Source organism: Callospermophilus lateralis, chromosome 5 (assembly GCF_048772815.1).
Source record: "Callospermophilus lateralis isolate mCalLat2 chromosome 5, mCalLat2.hap1, whole genome shotgun sequence".
NCBI classification, from domain to species: domain Eukaryota; kingdom Metazoa; phylum Chordata; class Mammalia; order Rodentia; family Sciuridae; genus Callospermophilus; species Callospermophilus lateralis.
In genome coordinates this window covers 143,546,475-143,570,598 of record NC_135309.1, presented here as the reverse complement: position 1 = coordinate 143,570,598, position 24,124 = coordinate 143,546,475, and the positions used below count along the sequence as shown (strand labels likewise).

Sequence of the window (24,124 nt, the reverse complement as noted above, 5' to 3'; positions counted from 1 at the left end):
GGGATGGGGGGGAAGCTATGAAAATCTTCCAAGGAAAGAGATGCTTGTTTTGCCAATGGTTTAGGTCTGAGGGTGACTTGTTAATAATTTGACTATAGTCAGAGTATGAGAGATTTCTCAAAGAAGAATAGAGATGATCTATTAGAAATCTGGCCCAGCACACAGGTTTTGTGTGGGCCTTAAAAGAGCCAGCAATCAGGGATTTACCAATAGAAATTTCTAAGTCACTGGGATACAAAACAAGGGGTAAGGTGTGTACTTCAGAGCAGACAGGGCCCTGGGCTCTTGGGCTAGAGTACCTATTCTCACACCCTGGCTCTATCATTTCCTGGGTAGATGACCAGGGTGAGTTATCTAACGACTCCATGTCTCAGAGATGACCACAGTGGCGGCTTCGCAGGGCGGTGGTGATGATTGTGTGAGACACAGGTCTTAGGCCAGCACACAGCAGAAGATCCGTGCCATCCACTTGAGCCCCTTGCTAGGGGCCCACCCCCACAATCTTGTGTATGCCTTGTGTCCTCGGCTGTGGAATAAGGGTAAAGATTGGAAAGGATGTGAATCTGCTCTATGGTCATGAAAAATAAGCCCTCAGAGCCTTAGTGATGAGCCAATCTTGATCCAAAGCCCAGGAAGTCGAGGGGCACTTGTAGGGTTTCCCTCATGAAGATCTTCATGGCTTCCTGTTTTGATACATATTAGGCACTGCCCCAAAATCCCACAAAGGAATTAGTATCCTTATAACTGTACAAAGGAGAAAACTGAGGCTCCAAATGGTCCTGTGGTGTGTGGAAATCACAGAGCTGGCCCATGGAAGAGCAGGATTGAAGCTCTATGGCTTTTGTTACGGGAAACCATTGAAGAATGGTTTTAAGAAAATCTGATTTCAGAAAACAGAAACATTATGAAGTGAGTATTAACATTGCAGAACCCTCGGGAGTTTTTTGAGTAATAGTTCTTTGTGGAGGAAATATTTTGCTTTGGGGTCAGTATTTAACCAAGAAGCCAAAGGGAGAGAAATGAATCTACACTGCCAGGGAATTCTTTGGACATAGGCAGATTGAAATCTGTGATGCTAAAAGAATATGTGGCAAGAAGAGAGATGGCACATGGCCCCACGTTTGCCCAGTTAGCCATACTTATGAGTTTGCAAGCCCCAAGGTTGTCATAGAAATTAGTGAAGAAGTCTGGATCTAAGAACATTGGGAGAGTAGGAACTTGGGAAAATTGGAGAGCACTTTCCCCATGCTGACATTCAAATTCCATATTTTTCTAAACATTGCCCAACAAAATACATCTGTAGACCGCCCCCCACACACACACCCATCATAACCCCTGAGATGACTAATGTCCCCAAATAAAGTAGAGCTTTTTTGAGATTAGGAGAGTCATGGAAGCTGCAGAATATCAAATGTGGACACAGTATAAGTGGAAGCTGTGGTGTTGATGATGGGGACCTCAGTGGTGACAGCAGCAGGACCAGGGGATGATTGCTCCAACCATAGGACTTGCTACGTATTTAAAGGAAGTCATAAGTAACTTCTCAGAAAGTGAAGCCACCCAGAGGCAGCTAAAGGTGCTAGAGGTCAGTTACTCTGCTTAACACTCAGGAACCTGGGGAGCTCTTGATAATGACAAAATAGACTGCAATCTCTTTAAAGTGGAAGATGGACATAATAGCATGAGTCAATGAGGTCAACTGGAACCATGAGTGTTCTCCATCTGCACAGACTCAAGAGAGTGGTTATTATTCATGAAGCTTTCTTCCTTTACCTGCTAATTCAAGGTCTGTCCCTTATTTAAATAAAATATTCTTATTTCTTTAAATTTCCCTTTGCTGAGCAGAAATTCTTGAGTCCTTTCATGGGTATCATTCAAACATCCATCAGGCCCACTGGCTGATCTTCCACTTAAACTAATCCTAAAATAGAAAGCCCCCAAAGGGTAGAAAACAGATTATTCACATATGGATGTGTGTAGTGTATGTTGGTTGAATTATACACAGGGAAAGGCTTCTGTGGTTGTATTTTTTTAATGAGAACACATTGTTATACTCTGAGTACGTGGCATTCTTGCTTAATATAAACATTTACAAGAACACATACACATTTATATCCAAACACAAAATGAAGTAGGTATATTTTAAATGACCAGTTTGCACCAGAAATAAAATATATTATACAAAACGGGTTATATCCACAGTCATTAATTCTCATTTTCTACACAAAACAACAATAAATTAAATCACATTATATGCAGATAGTTCTACTTACATTAGAATAATAAACTGTGTGTGGCTTGTGCAGCTTTCACTTTTACTTCTCTACCAGATTTGTAGTAGATTGTATTGGTTGGTAGTGCTATATTTATGTTAACAATGTATGATATGGTCTAGGAGACGAAGGCCACAGAATTGATACTCAACTATATCTATCCTATATCTTCTTGGTTTCGTTAATGCACAGGGAACAAAGCTCCCCTTCCCGGATATATCAGTCTTCAAACTCACAGCATCTCCATGCTGTTGAGGGGGCACTTCTTGCTGTCTTACATTACACTGAACATTTTCAGATCTTGGCACTGACTAATAAATAAGGCACCCCATTTCAAAATCCAAACTCGCCCCTTTCCTAGCCTTCTCTGTCCAATATTAATTATGTATTTTAACAGCTTTGTTCTAATAGCAAATGAAAAATAATTTGGTAGCTTGTGTTATAATTTACACAATTTACACATTGTGTAGTAAGTGGAGTCTTTCTTCCTTGTGCATAGAAATTTAAGTCTTCAAACATGAATCAAAGCAATGAAACATTTTATTCTACTTGTTCAAATCTCTCCACTAGGAATCATCCTACACCTGACACATCAAAGAGCTATTATAATATATGGATTTTTTTGCTTCTGAGACTCAGTTCCCACTGAAATCCTTCCACGGTGTTTGAAGTATCTTATTACATGAACATAACAGCATCATCTGGTGTAGCATGCTTTGCCTTTGGTATGAATTGACATTAGTGGTTAATGAGAAATTTGAACAAACTCCAACCCAGCACCTTTTGAAAGTTATTTTAATTCTACAGTCGATCTATGGGGTAAATGCCTGCAAGAGATATTTGTGAAATCTGCATGCTGAAAACCAAAGTCAGGCTTGTTGGAGTTGATGCATATCACAGGCTTGAACTGTGACGGGCATGTGTGGTCTAGTTAGTATAGGGTTCTGATGAAAAGCCAGCTACCTTCTTACAACCAGCATTATTTTGCCATTTTCCCTCTAAGGATGTACGGAGGCCTGTTCACAAGTTCCCACATGCTGACATATCTTTTCAGCCAAAACGGATGGAGGGTGGGGTTGGGGTATAAAGAGAGTGACAGCCTGCAAAGCTACACTCTTCCATTTCTGTTGGTGGGATGAAGTGCCTACTGAGTGTGGCCATTGGAGAGGGACTAAATTGTTGGTTATTCTTCAATTCTAAGACAAACTGAAAAAGAAACTCATCCCTCTGAATATCACCATCTCATTCCCTCTGATTCCAAGCTGCCCCTAAACATATCCTGTGTTTTTAAACAGTTTCAGTTTTTTCCACTGAATGAGAAATTGAACTCATTACCAGCTTCCTTAGGAGGCTCTGAACCACAGGGTGTAACTAAACAAAACCTATGACACGTAGATCAAGGAGCCTAATTTAGGTTGGCACTTGCCTTGAGGACTGCATCCATTCAGCATCAGAGTTCTTTGTGTCCCAAAAACACAGACACTTGCTCCTTCCAATTTATGAACACTCCCTTAATACTGGTAGCCTAGTATTCCACTCAGTCTCCTGAAGAGACTTCCACAAATAGCCAGCATGTGCCCACTTACAGGAAGGTGACGATGCCACTGGACCTGATTCTGAATCCACGGCTGTCTGTGTGTGAGGTCTACCTTGGCCTTGATTTTCACTGCCCACAGCAGATCTTAGGCCCCAAATCGGTCCCAACCAGAAGAAAAGTGATAAGATAGGGGCAAAGAAAGCACATGGGCCTTGAGCTAATTAATGGTCCTCAAAGCCTGTGAACAGGGAGACGTGATTGGCACTCCAAAGCAAAAGTCTTTGAACTTTAGGAAGGAGAAAAGGAGGCATTTGTTCTTTCCAAACATTTCTCCCCTCCCTCCATTAAATGTGGCTTCTGACATTTAGAGAACTATTATAAAGCCTATGGAGCCATATCTGTGGTTCAGAGAAAAACAAGTTGATGACTCTTCAGACAAATGCAATTTCCAGGGGCTTCCTCATAAAACCTGTGATCAGGCTGCAAGAAAATATGGACTCTATGCAGGAAGTTCTTTCCAGATACAAGTTGTCATGTGGGGAAAGTTTTTGTTTCTGAGTTCCTCTCCCACCCTCCAAAATCTAAGACAATAATAAAGGCATAAAATCTACACTTATTTCTAACATCAAAGAGTATATGCTCATTTTGACCTGTATCAATGTGAGCTTATATGTGACCAGATGAAGAATACTGATAAAATATCCCTTTTGAAATCTGAACACCTTGGATTTCAAGGTAAAACTTTATTTTAAGAACCAAAGCCCTATTTATTTTATTATATAATTTGTGGCTACTGGCAGAGTATGAATGACTAGTTGTCAAGATGTTGCTTAACAATTAGGAATTTAAGTCCCAAAATACAACCTCTAGAGATCTTAATGAAGGACAACCCTGGGCCAAACATCTATACTTTTAGCAAAGGTTTCCCACTGGGGAGCTTTCAGAACTTAATGGAGTAATTCATATGAAGATTTCAAGGAAGAAAAAACAATAAGATGTAAATAAGCAACCAGAATGATTTCCACATACCAAAAACCTTGTGATCTGTCCTGCCATTTTTAGAAGATTAAATTCTCACTTGTCTTTAAGATCTTATCTAGGGATACAATATTAAATTTAGAACTACTTTTCTATCTGAAGTATTAAAAAAAGATATTTACTCTAAAAATGTTGGTGTTTGTGGACACACTAAAAGATTAGAAGTGTTTATAACCAAAGACAGCAACCAGGTAGAGTAGTAAGCACCTAGGTTTGGAAGGTAAATGTTCTCACCAAATAAAAATTAATAGAAAATGAGTATCTCTAAAATATATGAAAAACACCATTGAAAAGAAAGAGTTAAAGAGAAATCAGTTCTCTGATTCACATAATTAAGGTAGATGCGATCCCTCCTCACCTCTGTTTTGGCTCTGGGGACCCCATAGCCATCAAACATTGCTTTCCTGTGTTTTACTTCTCAATCTTCTTACATCCGGATTTCAGGAGTTTGCCTTTCTTGACTTCTTTTTTTCCCCATTGTTTTTAGAATTCAGCACTTTTTCCTTTGCATTCAGCATGGGCACCTACAACTGTCATTGTTTCTGTGACTATTATTAATTCATCTTCCACACCCTCCCAGCAACCTGCATTCCATTTTCTAAACAATAGAGGGAAAACTGGCCCATGCAGAAATACTCCTTCCCTTGGGATGATGAATTGTGAGTCACAGAGCAGTCCCCTGGGGAAGCAGGCTCAGGCTAAGGACAAGGACATGCTGCACCCACTCAGCTTGCCTCCACACTCACCTTCGCTCCACCACCACCACCACCACCGAGGAGCTGTTCAGATTCCTGTCTGTGGCCTTTACAGATATGAAAATGACTTTTAAAACTATGTTTCAGATCCTCAAACTGTGGCTAAGGAAGAACCCTGGTGGCATAACTAAGATGGAACACTCATCAGACAGCCACCCATCTTCCCCCACTGTCTATTTTTTCCACGTATGATAAGTGAAATTGGCAACCTTAGTTTAAACCTCTGTGCACCATCATGGATGCAAAATAGATACCCAATAAGTACTTATTTTCCTTCTCCAAAATTCCTAATGTCTGCACCTAACCCACTCATTAACACAGGTGTTTAGGGGGTGGCCATGAAGCTCTATGGAGTTGACTGCAAGCGGACATGGTGGACATTTAGATGCCCTCTTTTAGCCAAAATCACCACTGTGAATTTTGGCAAATATCATGTATGTGTTTTTTTCAATTTCTCATTTCTGTGCTTACTGTCAAATTCTCTCTCTATTTAGTTGTTCTTGAGGAAAAACCGCTACCTGTCTTTATAAAACTCTGTTTAATTCTAAATAGCTTTTCCTTCCTGATCTTGAAACTCATAATCTAGCCAGAATTGGAAGGGATATAACCCTGAAATGATTTGCACTTAACGCAGTCAAAAATGCAAAATGGTTTTGGAAATTTATGACTCCTGTAAGTGTCTATAACCTGAATACAGTTCTAGCTCTCTGTGATTAAAGCAGCAAATTGGCCAAGATAGAAACAGAAGAGAAGTATCTTTCAACATCATTGATTTGTTGTACACTTTACCCATTCATTTAAAATATAAGTGAAATTTAATCTTCAAAATGAAAAAATAGACACATTTTTCTAATACCAAAATATAAGATTAAAATACTTAAAAATAAAATGTTAGTGTGAAATAGGTTTTTTTACATAAAAAAAAGAAAGAAACATTTCAGACTTGCTTTTCTTGTAAAAACCCTCCTACCTCACTAATATTTACAACTTTCCAGAGTAGCTTTTATGAGACACTGAGAGAGACAGGGAGGATCCTTTCTCGAGATATGAAGTCAGACCTGAATGTAGACGTTGGACAGAGTCCTGCTCCACCACAACCTGTCCTCCAGCTCCAGAGAGACGGACACTGTATTTCCAACCTCAAATTTTTTTCATTACAGTTTCCTCTCATTGGGTGTTAAATTCTTTCCAAGAATATTCTACTTATAAAAATGATTTTATTCTAGCTACAAAACATTTCATTTAAGAAAACCACATTTTTATATCCTTGTGTGATGTGTCCCCAGAAACCATCCAGATATGGAGACAGCAGGTTGTAAAAACACAAATCTAATCCTATGCCCTCCAAGCAGTATGAACATTTAACAGAGTGACGTTATATCCTTATATTTCTTTGTCATGAGATGAAAGGCTAGGAGGCCGATGGTGATTAATAATAGTTCCTGAGCTTCTAAAGAAATTTTAAGACAAAATGACTAACTGCTTAAAAGAATGAATTCTTCAAGAACACCCCTTCTGTTCCATGGATGTCTTTCATCCCAGCTTAAGAATCTCAAGCAGAGGGGGTGGGCGGGGAGGAAGGCTTCTTTTAAGCCACTGAAAAATGGGATCTGATGGAATCTTCCCGCAACTCTCGATGTTTTCCAATGTTACTTTCTTCTTGCTGGTTTCGCCTCTCAATGGTTATTCTGTATTTCTTCCTGGGTAAAGGGAAAGTAAATGTAGTAATAAAACCTCGCTGGCTACAAAATACTATGGTTTCTCTTACAGAGAATGCCCTCAAGGGACATCTGGGTTTGGTTTGATAAATGAGAAGTGACAGAATATGAAACCCTGGTCAGAGATTAAAGTAGTGTGCCCCAAGGCGTTATGTCTCTATTCAAGCACAAAAATTGGCATGCTCTCCTAAAGACCATAGAACAAGCCTTCCCCTTCTTCCCTGGGTGCCTTGTGGGTGAGATCTTGTCCATTCTGCCACAGAGAATGCTTAATTCCCAGGATATGCTCCAGATAGCATCAGATGAAGGGTACTGTGACCAAAGGAACAGGAGTACAATTGTTTCCATAAAGGGTCACACACACTGGGAGTTACAATTCCATGCAGAAGTAAAGAAATCTTAGGTCTGATGACACAGACCCAGCCGTCAGAGATTACAAAGGAATGGACCGCCTTGCAGAGTGAAGCAATCAGCACCTTGGACACATGAACAGAATACAATTTTACAGGGCTTGGGGCTTAGCCACTGTGGTAACCTAGCATGCGAGTTCTCCAAGTACAGCGCACAGAGCAGCCCGAGAGCAAGGAATCAAGCGCTCGGACTCCTTCTCCTCATGAGGAAGGCAAACACAGGCACCTATTTCTGAATTGAAGGATGCCTGCACACAGGGAAGTCCCTTGCACCCTCTGTCCAGATTCCCTCTCTATTCATAGGTTTTGGTGAGTGCCAGGAATGCTTGTCAGAATATCTGTGGTCAAAGGATCACAGCAGGTCTCTGGCCCCGGGGGTTGGGGGTCATTACAACAGAAATTTGTGACCCCAGTACCCACTTCGTTAACCCACTGACCATCAAGCCCAGGTCACACTAAAAGAATAGCTTGGATCTTTAAACCTCCAAGCTTCTTGGAGGAAAGAAAGATATAGACAAATCACAAGGAGCACTGTGCAAGGATAATTGGCAGAGGCAGTAAAGGGAGTGACTCTTGACTTTATAAAAACTGTTCCTACCTGAAAAAGTAGAAGGCCATTAGCAAACCAGCTCCAAGAAGGGCCCCCACAACAATTCCCGTCACTGCTGATTCTTCTAGGCCACCTGCTTGAAAAAGAAACAGATAATCAGGGATCATTTTGAGAAAATGATAGAAATGAAAGTTTCATTCATTGGAAAGTATCTCTCAATCTCCCTCTCAAAGCAAAATTTCCTTTCTTTGTAAGAAAAAAAGTTCCTAGGAGATCCTGGTTTCTTTGTTTCCTTGCTTAGTGTAAAGCTTAAGAAACGCTTTTGGGAAAGCACTAGATAAGCATACTGCTGCACGACAGTGAGCAGAATGGCAACTGAAACAAATTCTAGAAGGATCTGAGGAAAACTGGAAATCAAAGACTTCAGATACATCCACACTCTTTAAAGTTGATAGTCAAGGACAACTGGGTAGACCACGGCGCTGACCCAGCACCTCTTTTTTTTTCACAGATGGATGGTAACACTTAAAGGCGCTAGAAGATTTGGTGAAAAATTCACTGGGGCAGGGTTCTGTTTTTAGATATTCTCTCACAAAAGCCAGAGTTCCATGTCAAAATGTCCTATATAACTCTGGAAAAAGGTGAATCATAATTTGAAATAATCCTGTTTGGTAGTGTCCTAGTTATATAAAAATGATAAATAACTAGCTCATACATACAGAATTTAACATAAGGCCTTTGGAGTATTGTCTCATTTAGTCCCCATACAGAAGACTTAAGAGTTGGGCACATTTCTTTCATTTACATATGGGGAAAGTGAGGCTTTGAAAGAGTTAAGGGAATACTCCGAGGGTGAAAAAAACCAGCGCAAGTAATGAGGGTAAGCAATCAGAGCCAGGTCTACTAACTTCAGAAACTTAGCACATACAGTTCTTCCTAGATTCCTTTCCATAATTATTGCCTGGATAGACAATCTTTATAATTTGAAAAACAAATGGGCCCAAAAAATAATGAGCGTACGTATATCCACCTAAAATGATAAATCTTCCTGAAAGATGGATCCCCACCTGATTCTGTATCACCAGGCCGTAAAGGGTCTAAAATGATGGTTTTTGATGCTTTTCCTTCCTACATGAGTCATAAAAATATCCATTTGCATCTTTGTTTATGTACAGAGGCTTTTCATAAATAAATGTTTCATGCTTATTTGGCAATTTATTAAATTTTCAGGTGTTTAAAAGGCACTATCAGTTTGATTCTGAGGAGTTGGAGGATAACTACAGACCAAAAATCCAAATGAGACTTGTTATGACTCTTATGATAGATGAATAAGTGCACAGAGTTTAGTGATTGACATTTTGATTTCACCTGAAAGTGGAAACCTCAAATAACTAAGGTTACAATAAGAGATGTAAAACCAGGAGAAGGCTTCTACTATTTTGGAAGAGGGGAATGGAAGAGAAGAAAAATCTAGAAGCCTCTAATAAAGATAAGCACCAGTTTGTGAACTGTTCTCATGTGCTTTTTCACATCAAGAAAAAAAAAAAAAGAAATGGAAACTTTCAGAACAGGAGCTTCCACAGAACACCTGCACGTGAGACTTTGCACAATCCTGAGACTGAGAGGAGGAAACACACAGCAGATTAAGTCTCTAAACTTACACGATTTGCAAGGAGGGCCATTGCTATGCTCCACAGTTCTGGTTTCATCTATTCGCAGTTTCAAAGGGCCCCAAGGATATTTAACATTAGGACGCATTTCAAAACGACCCTCTTTTCCAAAGTAGTCGCCAATAACCTACCAAAAGGGAAAAAAAAATTAACAAAAGGAAAGGTCAAAGGTATCTGTTTCCAAAACAGACATTAAGCTCACAGCCTTGCATTACCACCCCAAAAAATGCACAGCCTGAACTAAATGCCTCCAGTACCAAGGAAGCCACACAGCCCCTCACATCAATTCACCTCTTGTGGGAGTGACAGCAGGAGCTGTTCCTGGTATTCTGCAGTTACACTACCAAGTGAAAAGAGAAGAGTTCTCCCCTCCACACAAAAACAGTGATCTTGGAATTCATGGCCTTTTCCTTGCTCATCTGACAGGACATTGCTTCACTTACCTGCCACAGAGCAGCCATGCAATCAGCCATTTGTAAGGCCCCAGTAATCTCAGGGAGGAGTGCAGGAAAGCCATGGGTCACTGAATACCCAGGCTACCCCTCATTTAGTTTAGCATATAATTAAAGCATTAAATAGTATCTTTTAAGAACATCCTGTTTTGCCTCATTCGGTTGAAAGGCAAGTCCTTTGGGGATCACATTCTCCTCTCCAGTAAATTCACCCCTTTTCTAGCCTCATTACCAACCTGAACTCTTTCAGTTGTGTCCTAGAGCCCCTAGAAAACAGTTACTTTTTCCTGGTTCAGTTTCAGGGTCACCCCTTGGATTCTGGTTAAGATGACCAACCAGCTCCCCAAGCCAGGATCTGGGAGTACCCTCCCACTGGGTTCTCAGAATTCATCTTTCTTTTGTCTGAGCACAGGCACATGGCTTCTAGGCAGCTGGGGATAGCTCCTCTCTCTCTCTCTCCTGACTGGGGTCCAGCAGGCTCTCACAGGCTACATGGGGTCACAATAAAAAGAGTTCTAGATCCTTACTAAAATAATATCAATCACTAATGTGCACCAAGCTGTTACCAAGTTCCTTATACTCCCACACCTGCAGCCTCACAATGGACCATGATGGAATATTACTTCCCACCTTTCCTTGAGGAGGACACTGTACTACAGATGAGACCCAAACCACCAAAAAGGTAAGCAGTGAAGGTAATTCTGGCTGCCTTGTGCCTCTTGCACAAAGACCAGGCACATCTGTACAGGGAGAAAACAACAGTTTCCACATGCCAAGACCATAAAGGGCAACAAGAGCAATGACCCTGGGCAAGAACTTTCAAAGAAACACAGGGGAAGTGGCATTAAATTGCTGGAACATCACATGTTTGTAAAATTCTTATACACATATTTATTACCAAGTGTGTATGGTACTTTTCTAGGTTTCATCTTATCTGGTCCTCACAACAGTCTTGTGAGATTAGCAAGGAAGCTATTATGATTTTTATGTTACAGCTGAAAAAACTGAGATAGAGAGCTCACACCCCCAGTAAGCATCAGACTCATCTTTTCACTTCAGATGCTATCCTGAAACTATACCATCTTTTGAAATATTAACATGTGTAGAATTTATAACCAACCACTCTCATACACACACACACACACACACACACACACACACACACACACACACACATAAACCCCAAAATCTAAGGGACAAATACAGTTTCACTTTACCTCTTTCATCCAATGCCCCTGTTGCAGAGGACTCCATGTGATTCTTGATCACTTGAAAGTTTGGATTTCCCCAGGGAGAATAAACATGGAATCATTTCCTGACGTCCTCCCCAACACCCTCAACCAACAGTGAGCTCTCCCTACTTGGAAACTCCCATGTATTCAATTCCTTTGCATCTGAGGGCTGCTTTGGGGACAGCTCTTTGGATACCAGGACAAATCCACTCTTGGAGTCCCCATGTGCAGAAGGAGCTATAGATGCAGAAGTCTCATTTGCTCACCTCCTGGGTCCCTGCTTCGACGTCCGTCATGGCGATCACAGAGAAGTCTCCGTACCGATCTCCATTGGCATCTATGGAGACCTGCCCAGCAATACCTGCAGGACAAGAAGTGAGGAACTCCAAGTTGGTTACTTAAAATACCTCTGTCTGCCAAGAAGAACCAGAAAATGAATTGAGAGGATTTCTTTAAACAAATTCATGCCACAGGGAATCTCATCAGACTTCAGCATTTTTGTTGGCATTTGGAAAGACATTGTAATTTCATCTGTGTCTGCATTCCTAAATTCTTAACATTTCTCCATTTAAAATGAAAAGAAAGAGAAATAAATGATCTTCGTTGGAGAGTATGGTTAAAAAAAAAAAAAAAAAGATTAAGACTAATCCTGAAAGCAGAATGCTTATTCCTGAGTTTTTTATCAATTTTTCTTAAAAAATGGCTGAATAGGCAGTGGAGGTGGGGTACATTCACAGCCTTTTCATAGGTTCCATTATCACTGGACAAATGTTACCAAAGAAAAATCATTCCAGGCCCAAGACCCCATGAACATGCTTGAAACAGGCTTCTTTCCTATACAGGAAAGCAGAGGGGCTCCTTCATGAGTCATCAGAACCAATAGCTGAAGCACTATTCTTCTTTATCCTGATGGGCTCATTATTTATCCACGTGTCTGGAAGGTGACTAGGTGCTGAATTAGTATGGCAGCTGAGGCCAACTTCAATCAGACGCATTCCCTGCTCAAGAGAGGGACAGACTAAACTGGGGATTTAGCTGGCTCACCTGAGAGTCTAACTGCTTGCACTAAATTCCAGCATTAACATTTCCTGCCTTTGCGCAAGGCACTTATCCCTCTGAGTATCAGTCACCACAAGTGTAAAACAAGTATCATAACACTTCCCTCCCGAGGGGCAGAAGAGATGATGACATGGGATAAAACAGGTAAAGCACTCTGACACATATTTAAGAGAAGTTAGGTGTTTCCTTCTGGTGTTATAACTATCACTATTGCTAATACTACAGATTGAGATTCTTTACCAAATGTTTGGGACCAGAAATGTTTTGGGTTTCAGGGTTTTGCATATTTTAGAACACTTGCATATAAGATGTGAGATATCTTAGGGATGGAACTCACATCTAAACAGAAAATTCATTTATGTTTCATAGACATCTGATGCACATAGCCAGAAGGTTAATTTTACATAATATTTTAAATAACTTTGTGCATGAAACAAACTTTCACAGTGAGGAACTTTCCACCTGCAGTGTCATTTCAGCACTCAAAAAGTTTCGGATTTTGGAGCACTTTGAATTTCAGATATTTTAATTAAAGATGCTTATCCTGTATTTATCTTATAATTACTATTATTGTTACTTTGCTTGAGGTCAGACAGAAAACACCTGACCATGCCCAATCTCTCAGAGAATGAACTAGCTCATTGAGTTGGAGAATGAGAAGGGATTCAGTAAAAGAGCAGGGATTTTATAGGTACATGGGAGGAAGTAGCAATTGAGACAAGCAGCAATTGAGTAGTGTGAGTATATAGGCAGAAAGGTTGGCCTATTTGTATTTACCAAGGCAGAGAGGCCAAGAAGAACCAGAGGAACTGTGAGGTTTCCGGAGAGATGGCCCATGTGCATGAAGGGGTACAGTAGAGGTAAGGCTGGAATGTAGAGTGGAGAAAACAACACACACTTGCTTCAGCCAGCGATGATGAGCTGATATTAAATACATCTGTATTCTCATTTTCATTCACTAAGTTGGAGAATGCTTACATCAGCCACATTCTGATTAACTAAAGCTATTTCTCTTATTTTGGGGGAGTCCATGTAATTCTTAATTGGCATTTCGATTGATTTGGGTCTCTTGGGAAGTACCGATGGCTCCAGTAAAATGGTTGTCTGGGGAAAAGCATCCCAAGGGAAAGTTCCATCCTCTGGTGTGGTCTGGAGAGGGCAAGTATTTGGGTTTACTGTCCTTTGGGCTGTGGTTTTAAGGTCCACTGATTTTTCCAGACTTTGGTCTACTTTGCTGGAAACAGAATGGAGCTACCATTCATCCTGATTTTTTGTCTTCTTAATATAGACTGGTTATAAAGAATACACCTATCTTCAACTTATGTATCCTTAACAGGCTATAAAACATTTAAACATTTAAGCAATAAATATGCTGTGTGTGTGTGTGTGTGTGTGTGTGTGTGTGTGTGTGTGTGATATTGGCTATCCAAAACCATTTATCTTTCTCTGCAGAGGTGTTTGAGAGGGTGTGTCTTGCTAAGTGTTTTTCAGAGTATTTTATAAAGCAAGGTGGCCCTAGTAATCCAAGACCTCATTACACCTTTAAGTTTTGACAATTCTGCCAAGAAAGGGGGTGAGAACCCTCAGGATGGCCAATTAGCAAAGTGAGATTTCACCTGAGAGTATCGAACATAAGGCGAGATTGTCAGGCTGACAGCAGAATTTTCCTGTCCATGAGTAATAAGACCTTCTCCCTCATTTCTATTTGCCTGTAGTGGACGGAGCTCAAGGTCTGAGCCACAGTCCTATTTACCCTGTCACTCTGACCTCTCACACAGAGGAAACTCAGCTTCTTCCCAAGCCATTTATTGAAAGTCTTGAGAGTTGATCACAGGGTTCGTGGTAATAAAATCCAAATTTGTCAAATAACATCCAGAGTATTTTTACCTTGACAACTTAATGATCACTTACCATGACCACTAAAATTAAAATTGTTTTTAATTTTAGGAAGGTTAAGGTTTTTCTTCATATAGATATCTTAGCGTTCTTTGGGGGCCTACCCTCAAATGGATCATTGTTTAGCAAATAAAAAGGCTCTGCAAACCATTCAAACCCAAAACTTATCTTGGCTTCAATTGTCTTTACATTTGGACATACGGGATGCTAATTTTAGACCAAACTAGACAATTGATTGTTTCAGGATTGTTTCAGGATTCATTTCATATTGTGTAGACCCCACTCTGGAAAGGAAATATCTAATCAAGATGGCCCACAGGAAAATCCATCCCATGCCCTGGCTCTAAAAAACTATATTCCAACCACCATGGGCACCTGCCCTTCCCTAACGACCTCCCTCAGTGGTGCCCTCCAACATCCCCCAACTCTGGCTTCTGTCCCTCTGTCAAAAGACCAAGAACAGATGACCACACCAGGAGTGAGTAACAGCTACAAGTGGGATGTGGCCGACCAAGGTTGTGTCCCCACACATGGGCTTCTCCGCGTATTGTGTACAGCTTCTGGGAAATTCGACTTTGTCCTAATGTGCCCCTTGAATCACCCTATTTGATCTCAGCTCCTCAGCTAAAGCAGTGAGAGGTAAAGCAAGATCACTCTGGAGACTTACTCACTCACATCCGACTATCAGCCCAGAATAAAGGAGATGTCACTCTGGTTTCAAGTAAGACACAGCATTCATTGAAACCACCATGGAAAAATGAAATCCACCAATGGCCACCATGGCTACTCCCCAGACAACACTAAATGGAGCCTGACCCCTTCCTTCTGTCCTAACCTTTGTAATGACTAAGAATGAGGTGAGGCCGTAGAGTGGCTAGGAGGCCTTCATGGGGAAAAAATAAAAAGTGCCCAAAACCTGGACTTGGTTGTTCCTGATGCTGAGATTTTTCACTAGTGTGATTACGAAGACATGCATCTGCATGCCCCAATCCATGAAAGGGCCAAAGGAAGAGTTAGTACAACGTAGAACTGGGAGAAGGGTCCTTGCCAGTCATCAGCTAGTCCAACCTCCTGACCAAGCAGGTCAAGAAAGAGTAGCCCAAAGGACAGAGGTTATCAGTCAGTGGCTGGTGTGAGGGTACCTGATCCCTGGTCCTTTCATCTGCACTTATGTTAATGGTTCTCAGAAGAAGCCCCTCAGCAATACTACAGTTTATTTCAATAAATAATGCAGATCATTATCACTCTAAACCCATGGGTGCCTTTCCAAATCACCCAAATGGAGCCCAGTTCCTCAGCAAGGCATCTGGGTCCACAGGCTGTCTGGTTTTGACCCCTATCACACTGCCCACTCAGGGGGAGTCAGTCACACAGACTCCCTGATCCTCAGGGGACACTGCACTTTGTAACTGGGGGCAGTGAGGCTCTCTGCAATTGCTACTTCTCCTGCAGGGTTCTCCTCAACAGCTCCATAACCTCTCCCCCTTCTCAAGTCTCTACCAACTGCCAACTCAGGCAGGCCTTCCCTGACCACTGAACCAGCTCCTTCTACCTCCCTACCTGCTTCACTTCATAACCCCTGAAATGGAATGCCTTTTAACTCTCTGTTCCTCCCTCTTGGTGTAAGCTCAACTGATCACAGGGAACATTTTTAGTTCACTGGCAAATCCTCAGCACCTTGAATACTGCCTAGTACATAGTAGGTTCTCAGAGGATGTTTGTCAAATGAATCAATGAATGAATATTCCCATATTAGATTTTTTTGCTTTTTTGAGGTTAGAGGAAATCTGTACTCTTCTGTACATTGTTGGCAGAATATAGATTAGTAGACCTTTCTGAAAGACAATTTGGCAATATCTAATGCAATTTATAAAGCACCAAAGTATTTTTAGACCCAGAAATCTCACAACTAGGCATGTTCTCTGTTGAAAACAGTCACAAAAATTTACTAAAATGGGCAAGAAACCTGTGATAGCATATTGTATAACAGCAAAAACTGTAAACACTTAAAAGTTGAGTAAAGAAATTCTGGTACAGACATAAGGTGGAATAATATATAATTCTCATTGTATGTTGGATCTATGAGTTCTCATAAGAAAAATTCTTTTATTTGACATACAAGCAGAAAAATGGTAAGATGAAAAATGACGTTCCCATATGATCCGTTTGTGTAAAGTATACATGCAAGCAGAAGGCATAATTTTAGACAAGAGCACATAGGAAACTGTTGATATTGATGGCATTGGGGAAAGAGCACTACGGTGGAAAGGAAAGCTTTAACTTTTCATTTTGTACTGTTTAAATTTATTAGCCAACAAAAGTCTCATTCGTATATAATTTGTAAATGTCAAATGAGGTTGCTTGAGTGTTGAGGCTATAGGCCTCCCCACCGCTGCTGTTGTTCTCAGACTTCTCTATTTTTAATAAAGCAACACTACGGCAACTTAGGAGGCTGAGGCAGAAGAGTTGCAAGTCTGAGGCCAGCCTCAGCAACTTAGTGAGTTCCTAAGCGATTTAGTGAGATCCTATCTCAAAATAAAGAGATAAAAAGGACTGGGGATGTAGCTCAGTGGTTAAGTGGCCTGGGGTTCAAGCCCCAGTACCAAAAAAAATAGTGGGGTAGGGGAGAGAGAAGGAGAATATTAGCCATTTTAAAAGTAAATAAAAGCAGAGGGCCCAGGTGGACCTGCACACCATCTTTAATCACCAGGATTAACCACAACAGCAGTGTCTTCAGAGCGTCGCAAAAACCAACACAGTCTGAACAAGGAATGTCTACCTGTAATTTCTTCACAAACTGATTGTCCTGCTGGGAATGAAGCTCGTGTTCAATGTAAATTGAAAAAGCATAAAGTTGCTACCTAAATAATCAGAAGACAAGAAGATATTTCCTATTTTGGTGGGACCTTCTCAAAGCACATCCACATAACCTAATTTCATTTAATTTTTCACAAGCCTATAAGGTAGGTTGATCTTGATTTTTATCCATACTTTAAAACTAGGAAAAGCAAGACATCGAAAGGTCCCACAGATCAACAGAGAGAAAGAGGCCCACCAAAGCAGCCGCTCAGTGGGCTGCAATGCTGTCTCCATGTAGATCAAATCCCTACCTTCAAATGTTCTGTTCCAGGTCTGCTGGATAATCTTCCCACCATCCTTCTTGCTATAACCAGCTCTGAGTACTTCATGTAAAGCCAGGACATAGAGGAGGATGGCATCATGGAATCCTTCAACGAACATGTTCACCTGGAAAGAAAGCCCCGTTGGGTGATCCCAAAGACCAGCTGACTCACATTCACCATGTAACAGAAGCAATCACAACAGTTAACAAGTGGTCTGGGGGTCCGTGAGCAATGCAGGGGTGGGCAGAGGGGAACTAACTAGAGTCATGTCAAAGTTTTCCTGGCACTGGCTTAGTGAAGAAAACTCTCCCCCTGTGTGGGTGTTACAGAAGCCAAGAAAATCACACACATTAGGACTGTGTTGGGGCTCAGAGGTAGAGCACTCATCTCGCATGCATGAGGCACTGGGTTCAATCCTCAGCACTACATGAAAATAAAATAAAAGTATTGTGAAAAAAAAAAAAAAAAACATTGGCCAGGGGAAATGTCCCAGGCATACCGGCCTTTGCCAATAGTTGCCTCTCAGGAGTGTCCTCCTCTCACACTTCTGCTCTCTACTTCAACATGACCCCAACACCCCCACATCCCAAGATTTTCTTCACCTTCAACAGCCTCGGTGATCTCTCTAGGCTCTACTGTGGAATATGCTACAAGAACAGCAGGAACCCATTCTTTCATACTCAACTCTACCAGGGGCTTGGTAATAGCTAGTGCTAAAGAAGCAGAGAAGAATGTGCACCATGACTTCTGCCTGCCTGAGGAGCCAGGGCTGGTGTCTCACCTCTATCAGCCACGACACCTCAATTCCTCTTTCCACCCCTGCCAAGTTCCACCGACAGGAATGGGTGATGAGCTTGGGCCGTCAGTGCGACGACCTGTGGAGTTCTGTCTCAAGTGAAGGTGGCCCTGCCCTCTGGCAACTTAGTTTCATTAAAAAAATAATAAAAAATTAAAAAAAAAAAAAAAAACATGGCCCTGTGAACTTGGAACTGTCACTTAAAGATGCTGAGCGTTGTTTCTTTCATCTACATATTGACCATGAGACTAGCACCTGCTTCACGGGGTGGTTACAAGAACCACTTGGCACAGCAGCCTAGGGTGCTTAATGCATGATGTGAGCACACGTCAAGTAGTCAATGAATTTGAGCCAGCGCTACTGTGACTCTTTTATGGACTCTGAAGTATCCCCAGGGCCCTGTTAGAGATCTGTTCAGGGCACAAGAGAAAGAGAAGTCAACATTATGGGTTGGGGAAGGGAAGTCGGAGAGGCCTAACAGGGATGGAAAAGTCGAACCTTTTAAAAGTGAACCCAAGCCACCTTCTCTCAGGAGAAAGTGTCAATGATGGAACCTCAAGGCTTCAGAACAAATGGGGCGTCCCTCAGGGGCCCAGCAGGAAGCTCTTGTGTGAGGCACCACCTGCCCCAGCAGAAGAGAACACAACTGGCCCTGCGTCCTCAGGTCAAACACGCGCTCTTTACGGGACAGACCTCAGCTCAATGTCCTGCTCTTCTTGGCCTCCTTCCACCCTTAAGGTTGGGGAGTCCTATTTGTGTTCCAGAAGCAAATGTTCCAGGTCTGCCAAATCCCAGGGATGAAAAACAGCTTAAAATACTGGTTCAAGAACCCAGGTCCCCTTTGCAGCCCTGTCAACTCCTCACCATGTTTTGGCACCATTCTAAGCCTCAGTTTCTTCATCTAGAATATGAAGGAAATAACAGTACCTATCTCATAGGTGGCTGTTGGGCTTAAAAGAATTAGTGAATGTACCAGTTGACCCAGCTATCCCACTCCTTGGTTTATACCCAAAGGACTTAAAATCAGCATACTACAGTGACACAGCCACATCAATGTTTATAGCAGCTGAATGCACAATGGCTAAACTATGGAACTAACCTACATGCCCTTCAACAGATGAATGGATAAAGAAAATGCGGTACATATACATAATTGAATATTACTCAGCTTTGAAAAAGAACAAAATATGGCATTTGCCAATAAATGGATGAAAGCAGAGACTATCACACTAAGTGAAATAAAGCAATCCCCAAAAACCAAAGGCCGAATATTTTCTCTAATAAGACAATGCTGATCCATAGTCTGGTGGGATTGTGCAGAGGGGAGTGAGGGGAGGGGTGGGGCTGTGGAGAAGGGAAGGATGGTAAAATGAGACAGACATTATTACCCTGTATACATGTGTGATTACACTACTGGGGTGACTCTGCACTATGTACAGCCAGAGGAATGAGAAGTTGTGCTCCACTTGTGTATAATGTGTCAAAATGCATTCTAATAGCTAATTAGAACAAATTTTAAATTTTAAAAAGAGAATAATAAGATTCTCTATAAGTCAAACATATTCTCATCTAATGATTTTAGGGACAAGTTCAATTAAAAAAAGTTCTGTTTAAAAAAAAAAAGAATTAGTGAATATAAGACTTCAAATAGCATCTGACAGAATCAGCACCTGCTATTGGCTTTAGCTACCTAGAGATGGATAGTCACAAACCAGGGATCCTGCTTAGCTTCTAATTCCAAGAGGAGCATAGGAAGTAAGTGACTCACTCACAGGCATGACAGATCCCATCAACCTATCTAACACTAGAAACTATGGCTCCTCATTGATGCCCTCTTACTTCCTCATGGCCATAACCTTGATTCTGCCCTGGGCGCAGCCCAAGTTGGTCAATCACACTGACCCACCGGGAGAGCTGAGGGTGAGATAGAGTGCAGGTTCATAGGAGAGCTGAGATGGCTGGCTGCAGCCACAGTCCAGGCCCAGCCCTGACGTCACTTATGCTCTCCAATCTTTAGTTTTCCCATCCCTTAAGCAGGAGTTAGAACCTCGAAGAGCTTTTCCGGGGCTTCAATGAACTAGTGCCCATAGAACACCTGAAACAGTCCCTGGGACAGTGAAGCACTGGTAATGTTGGCCATCAAGCTTATGTCCCAGGGCCATATTTTCTTGAACAAAAAATAAAAAGATACAGAAATAACATCTACTGGTCAAAGATAATTTTCTGCTGCTTTGGCTGTGCTAACTCAATTTTCCAAAGGAATGTGAAATTTTTGCTCAGACCCTGAAGTCATCAGGGCTTGAGAAAGCATGCATGCAGATGAATTTTAACAAGTAGACTTTAGCTGTGTCACTTAATTCTGAAGCCATACTTCTTTTTCAAAAGCTCTGTTTTCTCTTTGGTAATGTTACAGAGGAAGTCATAGAATCACAAAAATGCAGGCCTCTTAGAAAAGCCCTAGTTTAATCCCTTCCTTGTTTTGAAGACCAAAAGAGCATTGCTCTTCTCAGTCTCCCTGTGTTCTGTACTCAAGTGTTGTGCTCTGTAAGCTCCTGGATCCTGGGGTACCTAGAATACCCCAGCTTAAATTGTAAAGTACAAGTGGGCCTCACCTGCCCACCTCCTCCCTTCCTTCTCCTCCTGTCCTGTTCTCAAAATCCTCAACCAAGGTTCCCACACTGACGTTGGCCACCTGACACTCCGCACATGTGCCGTAGCTCCGCTCTGTCTGGCCTTTCTTTGTCTCCCTTCTTAATATGCCCTGTACCATACAGGATGGGAAAAGCGATTATCTGCCTGCACTTAGATTATTTGTCCAACAGGTACCATAAAAGAAGAGGATAGATAAGTGCTGAACACAAGCTCGGGTCTGAAAACTCAGTCTATCCCGATTTGCAAGAGCATCGCAACATTTACCTCCTTTCCTCTCAAAGTGGCTGAGTGTCTCCCTCTCCTGCCAAATTTAGCAGGTGAGCTGCTGACCCTGCGGAGGTTTGCTGGCACCCTAGCCTGCTGCGGAGGAGGTTTCATAACACCTACCTCATAAGACCTCAAGCCAGAAGCAAAACCCTAGAGACCGTCTTTTCTCGAGGAGAACATTTTCACATCTACACGTGTTTTTTGGTGGGAGGAAAGCCCGTTAGCACGTTACAGACACTGAAAATTGGAAGTGCAAATTAAGGGGAGGAACTGAGAAAGAGAGAAAAAAAAAACACAGAGTATTAAGTTGTCTTAGGAACACTTTCTACTGGGCCTCTAAGCTGAAAGGAACCAGGTCATCTGGTCTGTCCCCCTGCCTCTGGACACAACATCACTTGATTCTCTAAGTCCTGACTAACACAGATCATGCCATTATTTCCAATCACAGAAAATGGGATTCCCTCACCTGAGTAACTTGTTTTAGCATTTAGCATCTTTTCTAGCCAGAAAGCTCTCCCTTACCATCACTAGCCATAGGTCATCAATTTCCTAAAGGCAGTCATTCCTCTGATAGCCACTGAACAGCTACATTAAGAGGACAATACAGTTTGCAACCTGTACCAGATAGCACAGCTGCTCCGTACACACACAGAGCTGGGCTGACAGCTGCTCTGTACACACAGAGGTGGGCTGAGTGCGCGGAAGTGCATGCATGAGGGCCTTCATCCCTGGTAGTGCCTGCCAGCCACATCTCCTTATTAGAGTTTTTGAAAATTCCGTATCACAGCAAAAGCTGAATAGACATCTTGGGGTGGGGGTTGTTTTTGTTTTTTAACTGAGCATAAAGAGTTGGCATTCATGACTTGGCTCCTATCAGTGACTTTGGACAGCATCTTCTTCATTCCTGTGAAGGAGGTGGCAAATTCATGTTTAGATGAATTTCTCAATGTTTATATTCCAAACAAATTAGCAAAGGCTGCTACATGCCTCAGATGTTGTTAAAAAAGGAGTGACATGTCACATGAGGACACCTGCATATCTGAGGAGGCCTGTGAAGCTGTGAGATAGAAGGTCCTAGAAGAACACTACCAGAGTTCAAAGGAAGGCAAGGCAGGTCCAGCGTGTTGCTTGTGGTATACAAAGCGTGTAGCTTGTGGTATACACATGAACTCACATGTATCACTCGGTGGATCTATCTTCCTTACCACAAACCAGTGGTTCTCAGTGCAAAAGAGGGAAGCAGAGGGTTTGGGCAGAATTCCTTAAGAGTCCTTTGAAAATGAAGGGCAGATAGGGAAAGCAAAATTTTGATGGAGAGCAAGCAAAAGTCCATGACCTGACCTTCCCCCTTAAAAGCCAATGATGACAGCATTACATTGTCCAATTAGTAAAAAAAGCCCTGCATATGAACCTTGTCCAGCTCTCCTGGACCACTGGAGATGGAAGACAGCAGATGTGGCCTAGGAATGCTATACCGGTAGCCAAAATGTCAAAGAATTTCTACATCTGTTGAACACTTTACATGCAACTTCTCTTCTTCAAAAATAAAGCATCTGCTTTCATTCAATTTCCTTTTAAATCATAAAATCAGAAGTCTACAATTTAGGGTAATAACTGCAAACCGTCATGTATCAAGTGACATCACCCAACTCCTTAACACCAAACCTAGGGGGCCTCACTCATGCTGATAGACATCCCCACATCTGCTTTTCTATACTGGGTTTATCTTCGTGGAATTCACACTTGGGCTTTTATAGCTGACTTTTTTAGTTTTGAAGGAATTAAACTAAACATCCGCCCCTTTATCTTAGTTGAACTTTGAGAAATGCACAGGGCAGTTAGGTTGAGAGAGCTGAGATCTCCACCTATGGTTCTGTGCTTGGCAGCCTTCTTTCTTTCCAGGTTGAAGTTACGACTTCCTGGGGTAGGAGTTTGCTCTAAGTTTCCCTAACATCTGTCTCTACCCTGGGATCAGCTCCATCCATATAGCAATGCCCTTGACTAGCAAATTAACAGATCTTACAGCCTAGAGACAGCTGCCTGCAGATAGATTTTTCTTCTCTCTCATAATCTAGAAAAATAGCTTATTAAAGAAAATTTGTCTTGGGAGATCATTAAGTCATGACCCCTCATTCACCTCCCATAATGACTGGGATGGCAGTAGAGGCTGAGCACAGGGGTCACATGGAATCCAGACATGAGCAAATTCCAGGTTCCTCTTTTGCAAGCCTTAGAGTTCTCTGCCATCCTTTCCTGGTTTTCTTCAATCCCACAAGTATCTCTGCTAATAGTACCTTTATTAAGATTCTTCCATTTTCTGTAAGACTGGCTTCTATTTCCTCCCAGGACCCTCAAACAACCTACTATGAGCCACTCAAACTTGTTCCTGCTGAAGACTCTGAACCACCCAAGGTCTTCCTTGCTTCTTCAGGTTCCCTTGGTGCAAACTTGTGTTTTCACTCACTGATTTTGCACTTTTTCCCCCTATATTGAGGACTAAAGCTAGGGCCTGGTGCATGCTAGGCCAGTCCTTTATCTCTGAGTTACATCCCCAACCCTCTATTATTATTGTTGTTGTTGTTGTTGTTGTTATTGACAGGTTCTTGCTAAGTTATTCAGGCTAGCCTTAAGTTTGCAACGTTCCTGTCTCAGCCTCCTGAGTAGCTGGGATTACCTCACCAATGTAATGCTTTTTCA

The 24,124-nt window shown here is 41.8% G+C and overlaps 1 protein-coding gene across 4 annotated transcripts in view; it reads right to left on the bottom strand.

Moving 5' to 3' along the window:
- Window positions 1–2,013: 2,013 nt before the first annotated feature.
- Window positions 2,014–24,124, bottom strand: part of Npr3 (natriuretic peptide receptor 3) — a 68,043-nt gene continuing 45,932 nt past the window's right edge. For 3 of the 4 annotated variants that reach the window (XM_076857354.2, XM_076857355.2, XM_076857352.2), the window contains 5 exons: window positions 17,701–17,836; window positions 11,902–11,996; window positions 9,943–10,078; window positions 8,330–8,417; window positions 2,014–7,303 (listed from right to left, as the gene is read on the bottom strand). In XM_076857354.2, the coding sequence (XP_076713469.1) occupies window positions 7,192–7,303; window positions 8,330–8,417; window positions 9,943–10,078; window positions 11,902–11,996; window positions 17,701–17,836 (567 nt within the window). In that variant the 3' untranslated portion in view covers window positions 2,014–7,191. The remainder of the gene's footprint in view (window positions 7,304–8,329; window positions 8,418–9,942; window positions 10,079–11,901; window positions 11,997–17,700; window positions 17,837–24,124) is intronic. The other variant, XM_076857353.2, reaches the window with a different exon arrangement.